We start from the raw sequence: 22,772 nt of genomic DNA, 5'->3' as shown, positions 1-22,772 counted from the left end.
GTACTGAAGTCGCTTTAGTACTAAATCGAGTACTAAAGATAACAATTCTGGTTAAGGGTTTTTAGTTTAGAGAAATAAGAGCAAAACAAGGTAAGGGATTTTACGAAGACAAGGGTTTAATATGCCAAGCGGTTTTATTTAAGGACTTACTAACATATAATTTAATATGTTAGTTTAGTTAATTTAAGGTTTGAGTTTAATAAATAAAGGGTTTAATTCCAATCACACCCTCCCCCCATCGTCCCTCGCCGTTTCGTGACCTCTCGCCGTCTCACGCCCTCCCCCCATCGTCCCTCGCCGTTTCGTGACCTCTCGCCGCCTCACGCCCCCCCGCCCTCCCTCGCCGTTTCGTGGCCTCACGCCGCCTCGTGCCCTCTCCCCACCGTTTCTCGTCCCCCGTTGTCTAAAACCCTCACCACGCCATCGCCCCACCGTTTCGCCGCCCCTTGCCATCTCACGTCCCCCCTCGCCGTCTCACACCCTCCCCCCGCCGTTTCGCGGCTTTCCCCCACCATCCCTCGCCGTTTCGTGACCCCCCTCCATCTCACACCCTCCCCCCACCGCCGCACGTTGTTTTCACGACCTCCCGTGTCGTTTCATGAACTCCCACCGTCTCACGCCCTCCCCCCACCGTCCCTCGCCGTTTCGTGACCTCCTGTTTTGTTTCATGAACTCCCACCATCCCACGCCCTCCCCCCACTGTACCTCGCCGTTTCGTGACCTCCTGTCGTCTCATGCCCTCTCCCCACGCACATATTGCACGCACACGAACATATGTACCCTCTATGTACCTACACATCCACGTGCAAATACGCGTGCGCGTACACACCCGCACATGCGCACACGCACACGCACTCACGTGCACATCCACACGCACGCACATTTATATACTCCCACCCACATACTAATTGTAAGGCTATTAATTCATGTATTTTTTTCTGTTAATGCAACTTACTTAATAATATATAGTGTTAGGGATTGTGGGTAGCCTTCCCAACCCGGCCTCGCGAAACATTCACATGGCGTTCTTATTCCTAAGGGTTTCGCATTTTATCAAACCGTTGACAAAACACACAACTATCCATTACCATAACATCTATATATGGACCATCACTCCTCCACTTTATTACTTTTGGACCTTCTTGGACTTTAGATATGAGCACTTATATCGTACCACTTCTATGATTACTTTTAATTTGTACCCCGTCAAGCACCTGAATCTCCCGCCACCGTGTCGCGGCATCCCCCCACCGTTCCTTGCCGTTTCGTGACCTCGTGTCGTCTCATGCCTCCCCCCGCCGTCCCACGCCGTTTTTGCAACTTCCTGTGTCGTTTCATGAACTCCCACCGTCTCGCGCCCTCCCCCCACCGTCCCTCGCCGTTTCGTGACCTCTTGCGTCGTTTCATGAACTCCTACCGTCTCATCCCCTCCCCCCGCCGTACCTCGCCATTTCGTGACCTCCCGTCGTCTCATGGCCTCCCCCCCACGTACATATTGCATGCACACGGACATTGTATCCTTTATGTACCTACACATCCTCGCACAAAACAAGGTAAGGGTTTTTACGAAGACAAGGGTTTAATACGCCAAGCGGTTTTATTTAAGGATTTACTAACACATAATTTAATATGTTAGTTTAGCTAACTTAAGGTTTGAGTTTAATAAATAAAGGGTTTAATTCCAATCACGCCCTACCCCCATCGTCCCTCGCCGTTTCGTGTCCTCTCGTCGCCTCACGCCATCCCCCCACCCTACCTCGCTGTTTCGTGACCTCACGTCGCCTCGTGCCCTCCCCCCACCGTTTCTCATCCCCTCGTCGTCTAAACCCCTCCCACGCCATCTCACGCCATCGCCCCACCGTTTCACAACCCCTTGCCATCTCACGTCCCCTCTCGCCGTCTCACACCCTCCCCCCGCCGTTTCGCGGCTTCCCCCCACCATCCCTTGCCGTTTCGTGACCCCCCGCGTCTCTCGCCCTCCCCCGAGCCACTGCACGTTTTCGCGACCTCCCATGTCGTTTCATGGACTCCCACCGTCTCACGCCCTCCGCCTGCCGTCCCTCGCCGTTTCGTGACCTCTTGTGTCATTTCATGAACTCCCACCGTCTCATGCCCTCCCCCCACGCACATATTGCACATATGTACCCTCTATGTACCTACGCATCCACGTGCACACACACGCGCGTGCACGTGCACGTGCGCACATGCACATGCACACGCGCGCGCGCACACATGCACACACACATGCAAACACGCACGCACGTGCACATGCACATTGATATACTCCCACCTACATATTGATTATAAGGCTGTTAATTCATGTATTATCTTTTGTTAGTGCAACTTACTTAATAATATAAGGCTGTTAATTCATGTATTATTTTTTGTTAGTAGCATACAATAAGGGGGACACTAGCATCCTGCTGCAGGCTTCAAAACCCTAAACCCCTCCATTGGTACTAGAGGGTGCTAGCATCCTACTGTAGGCTTCAAAACCCTAAACCCCTCCACAGTACTAGAGGGTGCTAGCATCCTGCTACAGGCTTCAAAACCCTAAACCCCTCCATCAGTACTAGAGGGGCACTAAAATCCTGCGGGCTCCTGTTTTTAAGGCATATGGGTACTTACACTAAGTACTGGTATGTGTCTAAGGGCGTTAGCACCACCACTTCACAGGAGTCTCTCTAAAATCTCGCAGTCTTTATTAACAATACTGGGGTCAGTACTAAGCGATATAAGGCTTGCGGATATCCTGCTAGTTTGGTACTGTCTCCCTGCATCCTTCTATTATAAGTTGCGAAAGGTTTATTTTAAAAAAGTTGTTCGTGGGGGGGTCAGTACTAAGCGATTAAGATCTTGCGGAGATCATGCTAGTAAGTAATCGCGTTGGTAGTGACTTCAATTGCGATAAGGTTTAAAAGTTTTAAAAGGTTTATTTCAAAAATGTTGTTCGTGGGGGGTCAGTACTAAGCGGTATAAGCCTCGCGGGGGTCCTGCTAGTAAGTAATCGCTTGGTACTGACTTCAATTGCAAAAAAAGCTGCGAAAAGTTTATTTGAAAAATGTTTTTCGTGCGGGGGTCAGTACTAAGCGATATAAGCCTCGTGGAGGTCCTGCTAGTAAGTAATCGCTTGGTACGGACTTCAATTGCAAAAAAGTTGCGAAAGGTTTATTTGAAAAATGTTGTTCGTGGGGGGTCACTACTAAGCGATATAAGCCTCGTGGAGGTCCTACTAGTAAGTAATCTGGTACTGACTTCAATTGTGAAAAAGTTGCGAAAGGTTTATTTGAAAAAATGTTGTTCGTGGGGGGTCAGTACTAAGCGATATAAGCCTCACATTTTTCTCTATTATTGTTGGAATTATGGGGGGAATGATAATGAACCATTCATGATGAAAAGGCACTTGCTTGCATTTTGTGAAATGAGAAGTACATGGGCTCTTATATAGCCTTGGAGTATCCACTGCTTACATCACTAATTATGTCATCAGCTACAACTACCACTAGAGGTGGTTCACACACACACAAGGTACACAAGGGAAGCTTATTTTAACACCCCCCTTAAGCAAATCTTGTGGACATTGATAATGGGTGGTCTTACCTCCGGGACATTATTTCCGGGGCAGTGTCTTTAACCCTTACAAAATGAAATGCCGCTCAAACATAAACAGGTTTTGCCTAAATATAACCCTCCTTGAAACAATGAGATAGAGCCCCCCCTTAACCATATCAAAAGGGTGTGTGTACTCTTCTCGAAACAAAATCAAGGTATGGCAAACATCCTCCTTGAAAACACATGAGAGAGAGCCCCCCTTAACAGTATCAAAAGGGTGTGTACTCTTCTCAAAACAAAACATCAAGGTATGGAAAAAACAGTGGGTGTACACAACATTGGTTGGACCACAATATTTTAAAATGTCCACCAAAAAGAGAGTGTCCCCAACACAATCAGGCTATAAACCAAAAAAAGAGTGTCCCCAACACAATCAGGCTATAAACCAAAAAAGAGTGACAAGAGTTTTTAGTGCATAGTAATCATGCCAAATGTCTCAGATCTGAGAGACTTTGTAGACCATTTGCTTGATTTGTTGGTGTAGAATTTGCCGTCTTTTCCGGAGACAAAATTGCTCTTGGGAGCACATGAAAGCTTTTGAAAAGGATAAGATTTTGCAAAATGTGATGAAGCTTTGAAAAAGACCATTTCTTTGCTGTATTTTCTGTGAGGATTTTGGTCTTGCCCAAAAGGATTAGCCAAAAATGAGGATTAGTGATAATAATCACTAATTAAAGTGTTTAGAGCTTAGGCTATGGAAGGCTAATGGTTTTTTTTTTTTGGATTTGATGAAAAGAAATGATGGAGAAAAGATAAACTACTAATAAAAACTCAAAAAAAAGAAAAATAAAGAAGAGATTAAGCCAAATTATAAGATAATTAGTGAAGTTAATCACTTTTGACCTTTTTTAGAGCTCTTGGCTATGGCTTCTTGGACAGCCCTCTGATCTTTGGCTTGGTGTGGAGGGTGTGCTTGATGATTTGCCAAGCGGCTTTGTGGGCTTCTTCAGCACTCAATGGCAATTCAACTCGTACAAGGATGAAGGCTAATTGTGCACACGCGCGCCGCGATGGCTGTACGACCAAGTCGGGCTGCAAAAAACTGTTGAAAAGGGGGAAAGCACAATGCCGCGCCGTCTGTAGGTTCTTCTGAGCAATTGAAATGGTAGGCAAGAGCGCCGTGATCTGCTGAACAGTTCTCTAGAAGAAATTACATTGAAATTCGGGCTAGATCTCCTGATTGAAGCCCTCAACTGGCTGGTGGTAGGTGAAAAAAAAGCAAATCCACTATTCTAGGAGGTTTTTTTGGCTTTTTTTAAAAAAAATCTAAATGGCTAGGGTCCTAATTGGCTCTTGATACCATGTTGGAATTATGGGGGGAATGACAATGAACCATTCATGATGAAAAGGCACTTGCTTGCATTATGTGAAATGAGAAGTACATGGGTTCTTATATAGCCTTGGAGTATCCACTGCTTACATCACTAATTATGTCATCAGTTACAACTACCACTAGAGGTGGTTCACACACACACAAGGCACACAAGGGAAGCTTATTTTAGCAATTATCGCTTGATACTGACTCCAGTTGTTTTTCATAGATGGCTCGTTCCAAGCAACCCTCTCGAAGGCTTGCACCTAGACAAAGCTCTTCAGAGTCGACTCACGTGCAAGCTAGGAGGAGAAGATATGAGGCTCACACTGCTGTCTTCCATGAGCTGCAAACAGATCGAGCGTCACAGGCAACCTGCGGTCCCCAGGCTACCATTTCAGAGGCTCGTTAGGGAGGTTTGTGAGCAGTGGGGAATAAATATGCGATGGCAAGCATCTGCACTCATGTGCCTTCAGGAAATAACAGAAGATTAGTTTTTTGAGTTTTTTGAGGATGCCTACTTCCTTCCTGCCCATGCCCATAGGCTTACTATAATGCCTAGGGATTTTGATACGCTTCGAAGGTTGAGGTATAGATATGATCAGTTTATATAGCATGTTCCAATAAACGATCGTCGCATGCGGGATATCCTTACCATCCCACCCCTCCATCCTCGTGCTTCGCCAGTTGAGGAGACCCAAGCATCTCACGAGAGGGACACCCGCTCTCAGACAAGGAGAAGAAGAGAAGCAGAAGAATCTCAATCCACTCGGAGAAGGAGAAGAACTCTCAGAAGGAGAGTGCCTTCAGGACGAGCAAAGTACAGCACAGGATCAAGAACAGCCACTACCGGAGGCGCCACAAGAGCCGGAGGCTGTTGCTGCCAGGCCAGAACCAGAAGCACAACAAGAGCCTGAAAGTGTTGAACCAGGCCAAACCCGGAGTCGTAACAAGAGCCTCAGTGTGTTGCTACGGAGGCACAGCGAGAGCCATCTCCAGTGGCACAGCCAGTAGTTGACATTGCAGCCGGAGTGCCACAACGAAGCTCTGCATGTGCCAGTGAAGGGTCAATTTTTGTGGAGAATGCATTTTTTGAAGAAGACACATCAAACACAGATCTTGACAATATAGATCAAGAAAATATAGAAAGAATAAGGATTTTGGAGGCTGATGTACCTGTGAGGGCGAATGTGGCCTTCACAGTTAGGGGCACAAGACAAGTGTCACTATTAGATGGATTTGATTTGTGAATCCTGCGGTGCAATCAGATAATGGAACTTACAGACAGGATAGTCAAAGTGGCACTATGGTATGTATGATGCTTGGATTGTGTTGTACGTACCTTTGGAGTAATTAATTGTTCACACATTCTAAATCTTTTTTCTTTTCATTTTTGCGTTTAGGTATATCTTATCACTTCTACCAGAGAATGTGCAGACATGTACCTTTATCATTGATCCACTCATCTCAGGTCAGTGTTCGTGTGGGTTCAGTACTATGCAATTCTCTGTAATCTTGCAGTCTTGTTTTTCAATATTGGGGTCAGTAACAAGCTTGGTAATGACGTCAATTACACACATTTTGTGAAAGGTTTATTTAAAAAAATTCTTCGTGTGGGGTTAGTACTAAGCGATATAAGCCTTGCGGAGATCCTTCTCTAGTAACTAATCGCTTGGTACTGGCCTCCCTGCATTCTTCTATAAGTATTGGCATGTGTCTAAGGGACTGACTTCCCAAGAGTCTCTCTATAATCTTGCAGTCTTGTTTTTCACTATTGGGGTCAGTAACAAGCGATTGTAGGCTCATTTGTACTGTGGATCGTATTTATCGCTTGGTATTGACACACATTTTGCGAAAGGTTTATTTAAAAAAATTCTTCGTGTGGGGTCAGTACTAAGTGAAATGAACCTTGCGGAGAACCTTCTCTAGTATGTAATCGCTTGGTACTGACCCCCTGCATCCTTCTATACAAGTATTGGCATGTGTCTAAGGGACTGACTTCACAAGAGTCTCTCTGTAATCTTGCAGTCTTCATTAGGACTTGTTTGGGGTCTTCTTGGGCCCTTTTATTTGGACACTTAGTGAAATGCTTAAAATGCTAATCAAGCTTTGACCAAGCTAGTGGCCTAGGCCTGAAAATGCATTTTTCCTTTTCTACAAAAAAGAAAATAGGCCTAAAGGTAATCTAATCATTAGATCTTCTGTCCTTGGGAAGGAATATGGACCTAACTGCCTTTTTGTCTTGTAGTGAAGTACCTTTCACAAAGAATGTTTGAAAATTTTCGTCACTTTGTTCCCTCCCTTTTTGGAGGTGCTGCAGATCCCACTCTCTCTCTACACTCTCTCTCTAAAACGCGTTTAGGGTGTTTTACTTGGGTAAGGGCTTCTTTTTCTCTCTCTAGGAGCCATGGCCTGCAGATCTGGACCTCCTACTCCATCATCCTCTCCACCAGCTCTCATGGAAGAGCTCACCATCCCCTCTTGTGAAGGTACAGATCTACACATCCTTGCAAGCTGAAGCTCTCCATCTCCATCACTAGCAAGCTCTCCATATCTATCATCCTCTCCACCAGCTCTCATGGAAGAGCTCACCATCCCCTCCTGTGAAGGTACAGATCTACACATCCTTGCAAGCTGAAGCTCTCCATCTCCATCACTAGCAAGCTCTCCATATCTATCTCCTCAAGGCCTCCATTTCTCTATATCCATCTGCATCTCCTCCACCTCCATCTCCATCACCATCTCCATCTTCATCTCCTCCATCACCATCCACATTTCCATCCTCCACCTCCATCCTCCACCTCCATCCTCCATCTCCATCATCTCCATCACCATCCACATTTCCATCTCTGTATCCATCTACATCTCCATCTCCATCACCATCCACATTTCCATCTCTGTATCCATCTACATCTCCATCTCCATTTGCTAGGTACAATGGCTCTACGGGACATCACCAACAAGCAATCAAAGTTTCGCTTGCACGTGGACTTAGACGAGGAGTATGCCACAATGCGAAGTAATCGAACGAAGGGATGTATTCCTGCTGAGGTGCTACGACTTCAAGGTGCAAAAGCCATTGATCTTTGGACTGATGGAAGCATTTATCCCCTTGATCCACAAACTGGTGCACCTCCCCCTTTTCGTAATATCACGCAGGTCGTACGCTTCTTGGGTGATGGTTATAATGGTTTCTTAGGGTACTGTCAGAGGCTCTATTCTTTGTACTTGCAGGAACTCTCAAATCAAAATCACCTCAGGAAGCTTCTAAAATTATGCAAGGCAGAAAAGGAAGCTTCTAAAATTATGCAAGGCAGAAAAGGAAGAATGTGCGTCAACTTTCATGGCCACAAAGGAACATATGCTGGCTCGAGTCAAGGATCTAGAGAAGGAGGATGCAGAGCAGAAGATGAAGCTTGATAAAGGTGTGGAAAGGAGGGATCGAGCTATAGAGAACTATCTCCGTCTTCGAAACTCAACTCGGAACCTTCGCCGACGTGTCGATCATTTCACTCACCTCCCCGTGGGATATAATGCAAGGCAGCGAAAGCGCAAGCCTCTGAGTCTTCTTTCCAAAGATGGGGGGGCTCGCAAGCGAAGTGTGCGTCAAACAAGGTAATCACAGCTTCAAAACTAGCATTACATTCCTTTTTCATATAGTTATGTCATTGACTCTGAACTATGTGATGTCCAGGGAATGTGCTAAAGCAATATTAGGTTGTTCCAATACTGAGGAGTCTATCCTTGAGCACATTATTCCAGAGCAGAAAGTAATCAATATGATAACCAATCCAGTAAATGGTGCATTGCGTGACAAGATTCAAAAGTATTTTCTCAAGGAATTCGAGCAGATTATCAGTCCCATTGACATGCTCACTGTGTGCGACACAGCAGGTATCAGTGATAAGGGATACAGGGCTTTGTATACTTGCATCACAGCACATCTACGAGGCAAAGGAATGACACGATCTATTCTTCCAACACCATACAGTATAGTTATGGCAAGGAAGTCAGCAAACAACAATATTGCCGACTTGCTAGGCGGCTACAGATGGGTGGATGGTAGCATGCCAATGTCAAATTCAAAAGATTTTGCTTACAACAAGTTTAACAATGTTTACGTCGAGGTGGAGGCGCTTCAACGAGCTATGATTCAGTTTTATGATATGACATTAGAGGAGACGGATGGAAAGGCTATATTTGTCCTCAAATTGGATGAATGTCAGGTTGTAAAGAGCCAAAGGGTGGAACGTACAAGTCTGACACTCATGAGCAGGGCATTGAAGCGAAAGAGCTTAGACGGCGAAGATAAAACAGGTGATGCGGAGAATAACTTGCACACAAAGCGACGCAAGCAAGATTACTTTGGAGTGCAGTCTGAGAAGAACATATGGTGGCAGGCGGCATGGACCCTTCCGCACGAGGACCATGACAGTCTGAGGTGGTACTTCACCCGTACAGGTATTCAAGGAGTGATACACAGGCAATCAAATGGTGAAGTCTTGCATGTGCCTGGCACTGGTCACTTTGAAATAGAGTGGCACCTTGGTAGTGATCTCAAGACCCTCAAATGCATGTTGGGAACTAAAAGCGGTGCTAACACTTTGTTTCCATGCATCTTTTGTTGTCATCCACCAAGGATGCCAAGTGTCGCAGTGGGGAAGGCCAAACAAGCAACCAAGGTGAAAGGTCGTAAGCAGGCAAGTGCAAAGGGCTCAAATCAATTACAAAAAGGGAAGGGTATGCACGTCTGGCTCAATGGAATTATGAGCTGCAATCAAAGCAAGGCACCATCTCGCGCAGAGGAGGATGCTACTTGGAACCCTATTCTTTCAATTCCACTGTCGCGAGTACATGTGTGTACCTTGCACGCAAGACTTAGAATTCTGGACAAATTGTTGATGCTCCACATCAATTATGCTTGGAACATGGAGCCAGAGTCACGGCGAGAACAGGGCATCCAAGAGCTTGAAGTTGTTTTATCATCCGTGGGGCTTCACGCAGGTGCTGTCACCCTCTCTAAGGATCGCAAAAACCCATCAAGTACCCAAGATAACCCTAATAAGATATGTATGGGTGGTGCAAAAGCAAGACACCTGCTCTCAAACTATGGTGAGGCTCAAAGCCATACACATTTTGAATTATGGAAGCAGATTTGTGATGTAACAACCTATCGAGGCAATGAGGCGACACTAGGATTGAAGCGTGCACATGTGTGGGAAGCTGTGATGAGATGATGAGGCTTCTTGAGCGCCCGTATCTTGATGAAGCAGAGATAGCTACATTCAAGACTTCGATTGACAGATTCACAGAAGAAATGATCGATGCTTGGGGGGAAACTCATATAACACACTACATGCATATTCTCTATGCGCACAGTTCCTTCTTTCTAGATGAATATGGGTCTCTTGCACTCTGGAGCAACCAAGGCATGGAACGATCACATTACCAAGCCAAGGCGGCCTATTTTAAGAACACGGGTCATGGTGGTGGCAAGGTTCGCAGCAATGCGTTTCAGGAAATGTTCAATTGGTTTTACCGTGCACTTACTGGGAGAAAGGCCCAAAAGCGAGCCGGAAATTTGTCTTTCAGGCGCAAAATCATGAAGGTGTTAGGTGCAAGGCGAAAGAGAAGGGTGCAATGCGTCAATGGCACGTGAAAGAGCGAGGCAATGGCACAGTGGTCGACTAAGAAATGGCCGTGTGTGGTTACCCACCCAATAATTCTTGTTCGCCACTTTTTGGCGCGTTCATTTTGTAAATTGACTTTTTTGTAATTTTGGCCCCCTATAAATATCAATGAGTTTTATAGTCATTTTTAAAAGTCTTGACTTGTGAGCTCTCTCTCTTCCTCTCCCCTTGACTCTCTCGCACGCGCTCTCTCTCTCTCTCTCTCTCGCTTGTGCACTAATATCTCACGCACATGGAGCCCCCAAATGATCCTCCCTCCAATACGCAGGATGACATTTTCAAAGACCTTGGGCCCTTACCGGTGGCACATAGAACTGCAATCCCAAACATTTACCCACAAGCCCAAGTGGATCTGGAAGCTGAGCATGTGAGGCTTGAGCGAGAGGCCCAAGAAGCCCAAGAATGCCAAGAAGCGAAGAGATTACACAAAGAAGCAGAGGACATGGAGGCAGCTGAGAGAGCAAGAAAAGAAGCCGAAGAGACGGTCAGAACTCAAGAGGACGAGGCAGCAAAGAAAGCACAGGAGGATGAGGCTGCCAAGAAGGAGGAAGAAGACGAGGCAGTTAGGAAGGCGGAGGCAGATAAGAAGGCTGTAGAAGAAGCTCAGGCCGCCGCAAGCAACAAGAGAAGATTAGCATTCTTTGCTGCGGAGGAGGATTGGCTTAACAGAAAAGCTCACGGATTTGTTGCTGACCTGCGAATGGCCGGATACGAAGATGAAACAATTTTGGAAGCGGCTATACAAAGTCTTTGAGCAGAATATACAAAGAGGAGAAATGAAGACACAGTAGAAAGGGAGCACCTGCCGAGCAATAGGATTGTCAATGCAATGCTAGACAGAGTCTTGGCTCGTGCACTTGGTAAAGGAAAGAGAAAACTCTCAGCTGAGGAAGTAGAAAATAAGAGACAGAAGCTTGAACGAGAAGCCAGGGCAGCAAACACACGGAGGCTTCGTGAGGAAAAAGACAGGAAAGATGAAGAGGAGCGAGTAAGGAAGGAGGCAGAGCAGCGAGCAGCTCCGAAGACTCCATCTGCAAAGGCAAAGAAAACTCCAACACCTGCAAAGGCTAAGAAGGGGAAAACCATTCCTAAACGCACAAAACCCCCTTCCGATAACTTCCAAGAGCAGCGACAAAAGTTTAAAAATGACACGCCAGCTTGGACTCGCCACGCGCAAGCACCACCGCCCCCAACAATGCAGAAGAAGCAAAGGTGGAGACCAGGGACAGTTGCCCTTAGAGAAATTCGCAAATATCAAAAGACCTGCACACCAATTATTCCAAAGGCACCTTTTGGGAGTCTCGTCAAAGAGATTATCCACGACCAGCGCCAGGATGTCAATCGTGTGCAAGCGGCGGCACTAGGCGCTCTGCAACAAGGTGCCGAGGATATTTTGGTTTCGCTTTTCCAAGACGCGGTTTTGTGCATGGTGCATGCAAAACGTGTCACTTTGAAGCCATCTGATCTTCATCTAGCTAGGCGTATCCGTGGAGAGGAAGCTCTCTTTCACTAGATAGGGGAAGCCTTGTAATGCAACAAACCGTGTTTTGTAATCTCAATTTGATTAATGAAAAACCATGTCTATTTTCAAAAAAGTTATTTTCTATTGCAAGTGATTGTTGTCTTGTCAAGGTAATTGTAGTCTTTTGCATGTAATTGTTGTCGCTATGTACATTCGACCTCATGTGAACGCTCGTCTGCCACCGCCCGTCCGACTTTGGCTCGACTCGACGGGCCGATTTCTCCCGCGTATGGCCCCAGAAGGGTATATCAGCTGTGCGGGGTGCGCCGGGGCCGAGGGGGGGGCGGCGGTCGCTCCGTGGAGCCTGTGTGCCACGGAGCGACTTTTGGCTGGTTGAACGCTCGTCTGCCACCGCCCGTCCAACTTTGGCTCGACTCGACGGGCCGATTTCTCCCGCGTATGGCCCCAGAAGGGTATATCAGCTGTGCGGGGTGCGCCGGGGCCGAGGGGGGGGCGGCGGTCGCTCCGTGGCACACAGGCTCCACGGAGCGACCGGTCCCAGCCAAAAGTCGCTCCGTGGCACACAGGCTCCACGGAGCGACCGCCGCCCCCCCCCCCCCCCCCCCCCCCGCGGCCCCGGCGCACCCCGCACAGCTGATATACCCTTCTGGGGCCATACGCGGGAGAAATCGGCCCGTCGAGTCGAGCCAAAGTCGGACGGGCGGTGGCAGACGAGCGTTCACAAAAATTGATTGAAACATCATAACAGGACACGACAACAACATATAAACACATCAAGAAGATAAAACTTAAAATCAGCTCGAAAAACATCTTGATGTCATTAATTGTTTGATTTTCACAGACGAGCGTTCACAAAAATTGATTGAAACATCATGACAGGACACGACAACAACATATAAACACATCAAGAAGATAAAACTTAAAATCAGCTCGAAAAACATCTTGATGTCATTAATTGTTTGATTTTCACAGAAGGAAAATGAGTACATTGGATCTAGCCCCCAACTCGCTTGATGAGCTTGGTGAAAGCCTCGTGGGTGAGAGTCTTTACTGATGGTTTGTCACCAATGCGTTCGGCTATCTCTTTGGCATCAGTGATGCCTTGTCCAAGGCTAAGGCCACAAAATCCTAGGAAAGACCCTGCACCTTTATCACCAAAGCTATAGATAGCTGCTTCCCTATTTACAAGAATACATTTATGGGCATTTTGGGCTATAGGGGCTTCAGACAGGATGGCGCTTAGGGCTCTGCACTTCAAAAATTCAGCTTGCGCATCATTTGAAAAGTCGTTGTGAATTACGCGAAGCATCTCGGCATTGAAGCTCGGGATGTAGTGCCATAGCGCAGCATCTTTCCCCTCCAGCTCTTTTCGTGCTCCACTCTTTCGGCTTGCGAACCAGTCCATTTCTCTTGCGGTCTACAAAGTAGATAGAAGAATGAGTTGACTTCAAAAAATTACAAATTAAGAAGGGAAGAAATTGGGTATACTACCTCAGTGGCATCATCATGATCCGCAAGGTCTGCATCACTAATATTGATGCTCCCGAGGCTGACGGAATCCGAAATGGCAAGTGGCTTGTGAGGGGCAAAGCTAGTTTCTGGCACACTCTCGTAGAAATCCTTGCACTGGGATATTTGTACAAGAGTCTCTGCCACAAGGGACTCTATTGAGGCATGATTTTCCGGGAGCGCAAGCACCTTTGTGACATCTGCGGAACTGAAGTCAATGTGGATGTCATCATCTTTGGACGGCTGTTGTGTGTCTCGCATGCCCGCGTACATAGCAATGACTGAGAGAGTTTCATCCTGGTGCAGCCCAAGGACATGGGCGATGTCATCCAAAAATAAGAACTCTACACCTTCTACTATGATGGGGTGTAGAGTTCGCACTTCGAGCTCTGGAACTTCATCCATGACATCGTCCCCTTCGATGTCCCGTTTCACAGCCTCAGCTTGCGGCTCTTCCGCCAGAGTCACAAGTGCAAGAGATGCTTCTTGCACTGGGGTGACAATCTCCTCCTTTGGGTCAGCTTCCTTGATCAAGAGATAAGGTGTGGCTTTCTTTGGAGGAGTGGCCTTCCTCTTTCCCTTGCTTTTCTCTGTTCCCTCTAAGATCAGGAGGGCAAGAGTCATGTCCCACCTCAAAAAACTTGTGCCAATGTTGCCCATTCCAAGACCTACCAGGTTATCTTCTTCCTCCTCCCTTAGATATGCGCTACTAAGGCCTTTGAGGAATCTTGCAAGCCTGAACCTGAAATTTTTGTCCGCTTTGTAGGTATGCTTGATAAGATCCACAGGCACCCAAGTTCCCTCCTCGTCTTCAAAGTTGACACAATATTCAGCCATGTATGTGTCCATGTAGCTAGTGAACGCCCCAAACACGTCATTATGGAGTTCGGCGGTGCCTTCCATGTCAATAGATGTCTGAAAGATGGGTGCAAGCTTCTCGATCAAGTGACCGAGGTCAAACTTGTGCAATTGACATAGGAGAGCTTGGGCGGGGGTGGCCATGCTTGAGTAGCGAAGAAGGCGAGGGGACCGCAAAGATGCCGAGAGTGAAGAGATGAACTCAAAGTGGCCAAAAGTGACTTATAAAGAGGTCTTTAAAACTTTTTTTATGTTTAAAAACTCACTTAAAACCTCCAAAAAAATAAAAACACGCAACAAAACTTAAAAGTGCACAAAATTGAACGCAAATTGCGAGTAGCCAAAATTGTTTTGAATTAATCTCTCAAAATCTGTTACATAGCTTGCTTGATATGGATACATCTGGGGAAGGGAATGCTTTTACAAAAGTAAGATGCCTCTTTCCTCTTACGTAGAGGTGTGTTATCAATCACAAATGAAAAGTCACCTTTCAGTGCAAACCTAAGGCCTAAGTACTCCCTTAGGTTCGCCATATTCCAATCAACATTTACTACGATATCCCACACATCAGCTTGCGTGCTAACATGTACATCAAGCTGTTCTGCATCGTTGATGTCCGAATCGAGTGCTTGCCATTCGCCTCCAGTCAGCTTCCAACGTCTGTAAGGAAAGATAATAGAGAGTTGTTGCTTTCCAAGCTGGTACCGAACGACCATCTTCTCCGACACCACCATGCACTTTATCTTGTCACCCTGATGTTGAATAACCTTCAAATCTCACGAAGGTGGCAAAAAGGCACTCATTACTGTGCCTCCCTTTGCAATCCACATTGTAGGAGTCCGGTGAACATCAGCCTCCTTGAACAAAAACACAAACAAATGTAAAGGCATGAAGAACGTGAGAGTCGCACGATGTGACCCATAGGTGCACTTCATTGCATTGCACACATCAATCTCAATCCGACGTCTGGTTAGTGCAACCAAAGTATTGTCGGGCTTTGGCCAATCATGGTCCGTGAGACTTGGTGTAGGGAGCCTCCGTAGAGTCCCAGAACCATCTCTTGACGTGGGTACAATATACTCTGCATGAAAGAAGAAAACTGAGCGCTCTAAAAGCTCTGATGTTGAACAACCAGTATATAGTAGCTTGTCGATTTCAAAGTGGTGCGCCTCAAAGGTTCCAGAAAGGGCCTCTAAAGGCTCCCATTCCACAAATGTCGACGGAAAGATGTCTGCACAGAACATTACAAGAACACACTTGAAAAAATCAAGCTTCCGTAACATGAAATGATATTAGCATGTCTCAGTGCAGCCCATAAAACAAGAAGCACAAATAAAACTTACAATTTGCAGGAAAGCGTTTGTGATTGGCATTGTCAACACAGAGTTGCAATGCCTTGTAGACGTGTTGGATCATCACCTGCTTGCTTCCGTCAGCCCCCTGCTTGAGATCCACTATGCGACCCTTCCAATGGTGTGACTTTAACCCTATGTATCTGCGAGAGACTTTGTGGGCTCCCCTTGTGCTTGGACGCATCGTCACCCACATTCCTTTTGCAAAGGTGCTTGTAACCCACAAGCCAGTGTCGTCTTGTTCGTTGCTGCAGCTAAAGGACTCCACCCTTGAACGAGGTCGGCGACTCATTGTGCTTGGCTAACCGACTAAGCTAAATGCTATGAAGTTGTAGGTGTGTGAGAAGATCTCTGCAACCTAATGCTAGCAGAGCATATAAGCTGGCAAGAGGAGTCAAGAATGTGTATAAGCTAGCAAGAGGAGAGTGAAGAATGTGTGCAAGCAAGAGAGGATGGACTTGATGGGGAAAAAAGGACTGTTTTCCAAGCTTTCCATAGCCAAGAAGATCTCTGCAACCTAATGCTAGCAGAGCATATAAGCTGGCAAGAGGAGTCAAGAATGTGTATAAGCTAGCAAGAGGAGAGTGAAGAATGTGTGCAAGCAAGAGAGGATGGACTTGATGGGGGGAAAAGTGGACTGTTTTCCAAGCTTTCCATAGCCAAGAAGGCACAGAAAGGTAGATCTAACTTTAGGAGGGAAGGGGAAGGCAGAATGGGGAGGGAGGAGGCCAAAAAAGATTCTTTTAGTTAGAGAGAGACTCAAAACCGAATTGGTAGTTTTAGAGAGAGGAAGAGGGAGTGGGGAGAGGGAAAAGTAGCTTTAAATGAGAGATAATGATGGGGGGCGTTTCTGGCCCTAGCCCACTTTTTGAGGTGGGGTCATTTATGCCAGTTTGAGCTGTCTTTATTAAAAAAAGGTGGGAAATCTGATTTTATTGAAAGATTTTGCATTTTCAGCCCAATTTCTTTTTTAAAAAAAACGTATGATTCAAGTTTGACCCCTACATATTAGGGGCAGGGAAACCCAACATTTTTCTCCACATGGCCTTCTCCCATTGCACCATTCCTTAATGACTGTCATTAGGCTTGGGGCAAATTAAAGGGCCCAAGAAGACCCCAAACAAGTCCTAATGGTTTTTCAAGTTTCTTGAACACTGTATCAGGTCCGTTGCAAAATCCACAAAATACATTTTTGGATATCTTGCAGTGGTTTAATAGGGTCAGCCTCAATGATGCAAGAATTTTTGTATTCACTTATAATGAAAAGTAAGTCTCCAGATTTCTTATAGGATGAAAACTTGTATTGGTATTTTGTATGTGTTGATTTTATTAACATGTGTCCTGCTTGTTTTCTCAGCAACTATTTAGTTTGCTGTTATACGACATTTTGGATAATACATGTTACCTTGCAAACTCCGTTAGCGGATTTCATGGTCGAATTAGACAGTAAATCCTTCTACACATCCCCCTTCCATAAGCATATTTAAGTGGAATAAACTGATGCTAGTTTGTGCATTTCACACATGTGCTAGATTGTTTGTTAGTGCTGTGGAGCACCTTCTTTTGGACAATCTCGTTGAAGGCATGACCTTTAAAAGGGTATCCAACCTACGGATGTAACCTGTGGATGGAGGACCTGCCTAAATGCTTACCTCTTGTTAAAGAAGATTTTTGAGATTTCGGATGTAAGTGATGTGTCTATCTATCTATATCATGTTATGTAACTAAGAATGATGTTTCTAAACAAAACATTTCCCTTTGTGTACAGGCACTCTCTTTGAGCAGATATACGACCATGGACATTAGACGATTCAGGATAGAAGTCGTACAACATATTATTAATGCTATCCATGATCGTGCTGCTGAAGAGATCATCCGGGCAGAGGAGTTTGCAAGGGAAGCCGCAGAGCGACAGGCTGCGCAAGAGGCAGAGTGCCAAGAAGCCTTCCGAGAAGCTCATGCAGCTATGAACGAATATGATAGGTGCACGCAAGAAGTGCATGAATTCATACAAGCTCGGCGTGAGATTGAGAGGCAAGCAGCATTGAAGGCAGAGAGGATAGTAGAGGAGGAGGAGAGGCGAACCCAGGAAGCTGAGAGATCGAGACAAGATAGGGCCTGGGAAGACATGGACAGCTCGAGAGAGCCTTAATCCAAGGCCACCCCAATCAGCAACACGTGGACGTCCCCCACATTCTTCTAGGGGCCAACAGGGTTGTCGACCTTGAATATTTATGAACATTTGTATCATTAACAAAGAATTTGTAAAAGACACGAGACTTCTTTTATAACAAGCGATATTTTTTTATTAAATTTTGAACCAGTAGTAGTACATAAAACTTGAAGTTTTAACTCTGCAGACTACCCCGGACATCCTCAAGCTCCCTGATAAACAGGGCCAGATCTTGCGCCTCTTCTACTGTTTGCTTTGCTTGAGCAGCCGCCTCTTCTTTCCTCCTGCTCGCTTCGATCCTTATTTTCCTGATCCTCTCATCACATTTGGCTCGGGCCAGTGCTTCCTGAACAGTAGCTTCCGCTTCAATCTCCACCGTGCTTGTTTCTTCCATCTTGGCATACGTTCTTGCGATCATGTGCATCTGCACAGTCAGCCCACATTTTGGTCCTAGCATCACATTAGTCTGTGTTCTCAAATACTTTCTGGTTTCTAGAAATCCACACATTCCAGAGGAATTCTCCTCTTACGACATTCCAGACCACTGCCAGGCATTTCGGGGAGATTGAAAAGCGACTTACTAGTTCGGCCTTTCTGCTGGCCCTCCTAAGCAGTTTCTTTACAGCTTTCTTGGTTGGCGGGGTCTGAATCAGGCAGTTGAGTGTTTTGGGCGCCTTCCGCAGGAGTTCCCTTAAACGAGCAGCCGTTTGGGTGTCTTCCTCCCCCACTGGGTGTTCCTTGCGGGGCCCTGAGGTGCTTTCCATTGAGGGGGTGGGGAGCTCCATGTAACTGAGGCTCGTACTCTCCAAAGGTGTTCTGTCCTTGGGGGAGGCTGCGCAGTCCTCAAAGGTCCCAAACAATGAATAGTAAGCCCGACGGGCATAGTGGGGGGAACATCTTCGAGTCTTTGAGTTGAAGGCAGGCTTTAAATTTGGCACCCATACGGGAGCCTTTCACAATTTCAAGTGCCAAATGGCACCTCCGTTTTCTGGTAAAAGTGCCAACGTGGCACTTTGAAAAAACAAGGGAAGTGCCCTATGGCCCCTAGCCTTAGGGGTCTAAGTGACCAAGGTATATATCCTATATAATATACATAATATAGTAAATATATATAATATAGTACCCAGGGGCAATGCTGGGTTGCGTCACTCTGGAGCTTCTGGCCAAGAACGTCGTCAAGTTCCAAGTTCCAAGGCCTAGGGCCGCGGGCGGCTATAGAGCTTGTAGCAGGCAGGGCCCACTGCCCAGGCCCTCCCTGAGTCCTGCGCAGCGCCTAATGAGGACCCACGTGATGGCGGTCGGATTTGGGGACGATCTCGATGGGCCTTCCTCCCAATTCCGCCTCATTAAATGCACCTCAGGCTTTAAAAAAACCGACGGCGACAGTCCTCTCGAGTCTCTGTCCCGTAAATCGAGATTCTCTCTCTAATCACAACCGTAATTAGTAGGGCACCCTTTCGAGTCCGTGTTCAAACGTAACCCAGTCTTGGTGAACAAGTCGTCGACTCGTCTGCCTTCCTCGTCCGCGGGGCTTACGTCCCTCCTTCATGGTGGCAAGACCGAAACAAGGGTCTTGTTCAAAACGAGCTTGGCGAGTGGCCCCTCGGTGCTGCTCGCCCTGTGCACAACCACCATAGATGTACGAATCACCATGCCTCTGCTAGTCGAGCCCGGTGACCATGCCTCTGCTAGCCAACCTTCGCAGGTTTTCTACTCCCAGCCAGCCTTCGCAGGTTTTCGACTCCCAGCCTCGAGGTGACCATAACCCAGTCCTGGTGAACAAGTTGTCGACTCATCTTCCTTCCTCGTCCGCGGGGCTTACGTCCCTCCTTCATGGTGGCAAGACCGAAACAAGGGTCTTGTTCAAAACGAGCTTGTCGAGTGGCCCCTCGGTGCTGCTTGCCCTGTGTACAACCACCATAGATGTACAAATCACCATGCCTCTGCTAGTCGAGCCCGGTGACCATGCCTCTGCTAGCCAGCCTTCGCAGGTTTTCGACTCCCAGCCAGCCTTCGCAGGTTTTTGACTCCCAGCCTCGAGGTGACCATATCGCTCGTGAGGTGACCATATCGCTCGTGCCAATGCCGGTCTTTCCTAGTCTATGCGATTGGTACACACGCATGCTGCTCTTCTACCTCTGATTCCTCCTCCACTTACTCTGATTCATTTCCAAGAGCCTCATCTAATCGATACAAGTTCTGAGCGATCAGCGATGTGAGCAACCCACTAGAGTCCCTAGCCAGTTCGATCCCTGGGGCTTGCCGAGTGCCGACGCTTTCGCCGAGTTGAAGGTGGAGCTGAAGAATAGCAAAGGCCCCATCGTGACTGGCAAAGGCCCCATTGAGTCTCTGAAATTAGAACACCAAAAGACCTCTACCTTTGAACTTCCAAGGGTATTTCAAAGGTTGATGAGCATGCTATATAACGAGAGATCTCTACCACTTTGAACACAACGCTTTCACATGATCTGAAGGTCTTTTACTAGGTAATATCTAATAGTAATAATCACATAAGTTTTATTTCATGTTAAGTGTATATTTAGGTTTATGAGTATCTAGTTGTTGAGATCAATTCATGCATGTTCATGTCTAACTTCGTAATCTTTCTATGGTTTTAGAACGCAAGAGCCCTAATTTCCTACATCGTCTTGCTTGTGTGCCATCTTGGATTTCAAGTTAGCGACTCCAAGCTTCACATTCCAGGTACCAAAACTTTTATTTACAATCATTGTATTCTTATTTTCATGCATCTTTGGTGCTTATTTACACTCATCTGATAGCTAAAAGAAATGCATGATTCTCATGCATCTTTGGTGCTTATTTACACTCATCTGAATAGCTAAAAGAAATGCATGTCCCTATCTTTCTTTTGAATCTATAATTTATATGGTTGTAGCATGACATCAATGTCTATAAAATGAAAGAGATTAACATTAATTCAAGCTAAGATGAAATACAAAACAATGTACTATAATAGAAAATTGTTTTTAATTAGATGGCCCGCCAACGTAGTCTCCTTGAAGTGCTTCAAAGTAAGCAAGATAAAGAGAGACAACGAGAAGAAACCTTGCACAATATATTTGGCTCCGAAAGTGAGTCTGATGAGGACTCAGAGAGTGAATCAAGTGAAGACAAAGTCGTTGAAGACATGGACCTTTCGGGTATGCCCCAAGATGATTTGCCAACCAATAATGAAGATCCCTCAATAAGTAAGAAGAAGAAACAAGTGAGGCGGAGAAAGTTTCGTACAGAGTGGAAATCAAAGTATCCGTTTCTCATTCGACTTGTTAAAGGTGAACGAGAATTCATGAAGTGTGAATGGTGTGAAAAGTTTAGAGTTAAGGGGCCATGGGGTGTTGGCCAAGGGTGCAAGACTATGAAGAGGGATGCAATAAGAAAGCACATGCGATCACGGGAGCACAAATGGACTGCAATGCGAAACTATCAAGAAACAAAGGGGACAACACTTCCACAGCATGCTGTGGTAATTAAAGATAGAAACAAAGAAAGGGTGATCACTTGCATGAAGTTGATGTATTTCACAGGTGACGAAGATCTTGCAATCAGAAAGTTTGAAAAGGTATGCCAACTAGCTTATACTTTAAAGGTGGAAGGTATGCCTCTTCAACACGATTACTCATCTTACACAAATATGATGACTGGAAATGAATTTTTATTCTCTATATTACAATATCTTCACAAAGTACAACTTGAAGAACTATTGGAGAGTCCTTTTTATGCTTTAATGGTAGATGAATCTACTGATAGAGCTTTAGAGAAACACTTGATCATCTATATTTCTTTTCTTTCATCAAAAGGAATGGGTGTACGCAACATTGAGTTTGGAAAGCTCATTGTTGTTTCTGATGGGACCGCACAAACAAAATTTGATGCCATTATGGAAGTGATGACCCAAATTGGCCTTAACAAGCAACGACTAATTGGAATAGCAACAGATGGTGATAGCTCTATGCTTGGACGACATGATGGACTCGTTGCCAAACTCAAAAGAGAAGTACCATGCCTCATTAGTGTTCATTGCATTGCCCACAGGAAAGCTCTTGCTGTTTTGGATGCTTGGATCAATGCTTCTAGTTTGCGCCATTCCGAATTTCAGAATCTGCTACAGGATATGAATTTGCAAGTCTTGGAGGTCTTGCAAATTCATGATGTTCGTTGGCTTGCAAGAGGGAGTGTGATGCAGAGACTTACCAAGTTAATGCCAGCTATCATGAGCTTTTGGGAGGAGGGTGCTCCAGGATGGTATGCTAAGTTGTGTGTATATAAGGTTCTATTTTGCATCTACCTACTTGCAGATGTTCTACTTGACTTAAACATTCTTAACAAAAAGTTCCAAGAGGAGTTGGCAGACATAACATCCATCAGTACCGACATCGAAGTAACACTCGGATCACTGAAGAGAAAGTTTCTTCAAGAGGAATTTGGTAAAGGTACTTTGTTCTTGAAGAAATTTATGCTTCAAGTTGAAAATGGTAGGATGCGGCATGTCAATGAAGAAGGAGAAGAATTTGTGCATGAGCTGCTGTTCACAAGTATTCCAAGGAGAAGAATTTGTGCATGAGCTGCTGTTCACAAGCAAGGATAAAGCTGGCATACCCTTAGATAATGAAGGAGGTGATGTTGAAAGTTGTGTGATGCTTGCAAAAGCATTTGTTCAAAAGGTCATAGATTGTGTAAATGATCAGTTCCCTGATGTTTATTTCTTCAATGCTTGCAAACTCTTTAGTCCTCAACATTTTCCAAATGATGAAAAGGAGAGAGA

General features: G+C 45.8%; 1 protein-coding gene across 3 annotated transcripts in view; it reads left to right on the top strand.

Moving 5' to 3' along the window:
* Positions 1-4,960: 4,960 nt before the first annotated feature.
* The window catches only part of LOC147626852 (uncharacterized), a 42,778-nt gene continuing 24,966 nt past the window's right edge, over positions 4,961-22,772 (top strand). For 2 of the 3 annotated variants that reach the window (XM_086815381.1, XM_086815378.1), the window contains exons 1-5: positions 4,961-6,233; positions 6,328-6,395; positions 16,980-17,082; positions 17,174-17,262; positions 17,349-17,501. In XM_086815381.1, the coding sequence (XP_086671507.1) occupies positions 6,196-6,233; positions 6,328-6,395; positions 16,980-17,082; positions 17,174-17,262; positions 17,349-17,404 (354 nt within the window). In that variant the 5' untranslated portion in view covers positions 4,961-6,195 and the 3' untranslated portion in view covers positions 17,405-17,501. Of the gene's footprint in view, positions 6,234-6,327; positions 6,396-16,979; positions 17,083-17,173; positions 17,263-17,348; positions 17,502-17,584; positions 17,710-22,772 lie in introns of those variants that run through there. The other variant, XM_086815380.1, reaches the window with a different exon arrangement.

This window comes from Cibotium barometz, chromosome 21 (genome assembly GCF_041138505.1).
Source record: "Cibotium barometz isolate CiBa-2024 chromosome 21, ASM4113850v1, whole genome shotgun sequence".
NCBI lineage: Eukaryota > Viridiplantae > Streptophyta > Polypodiopsida > Cyatheales > Cibotiaceae > Cibotium > Cibotium barometz.
This window is presented reverse-complemented; position numbering and strand designations above follow the sequence as displayed.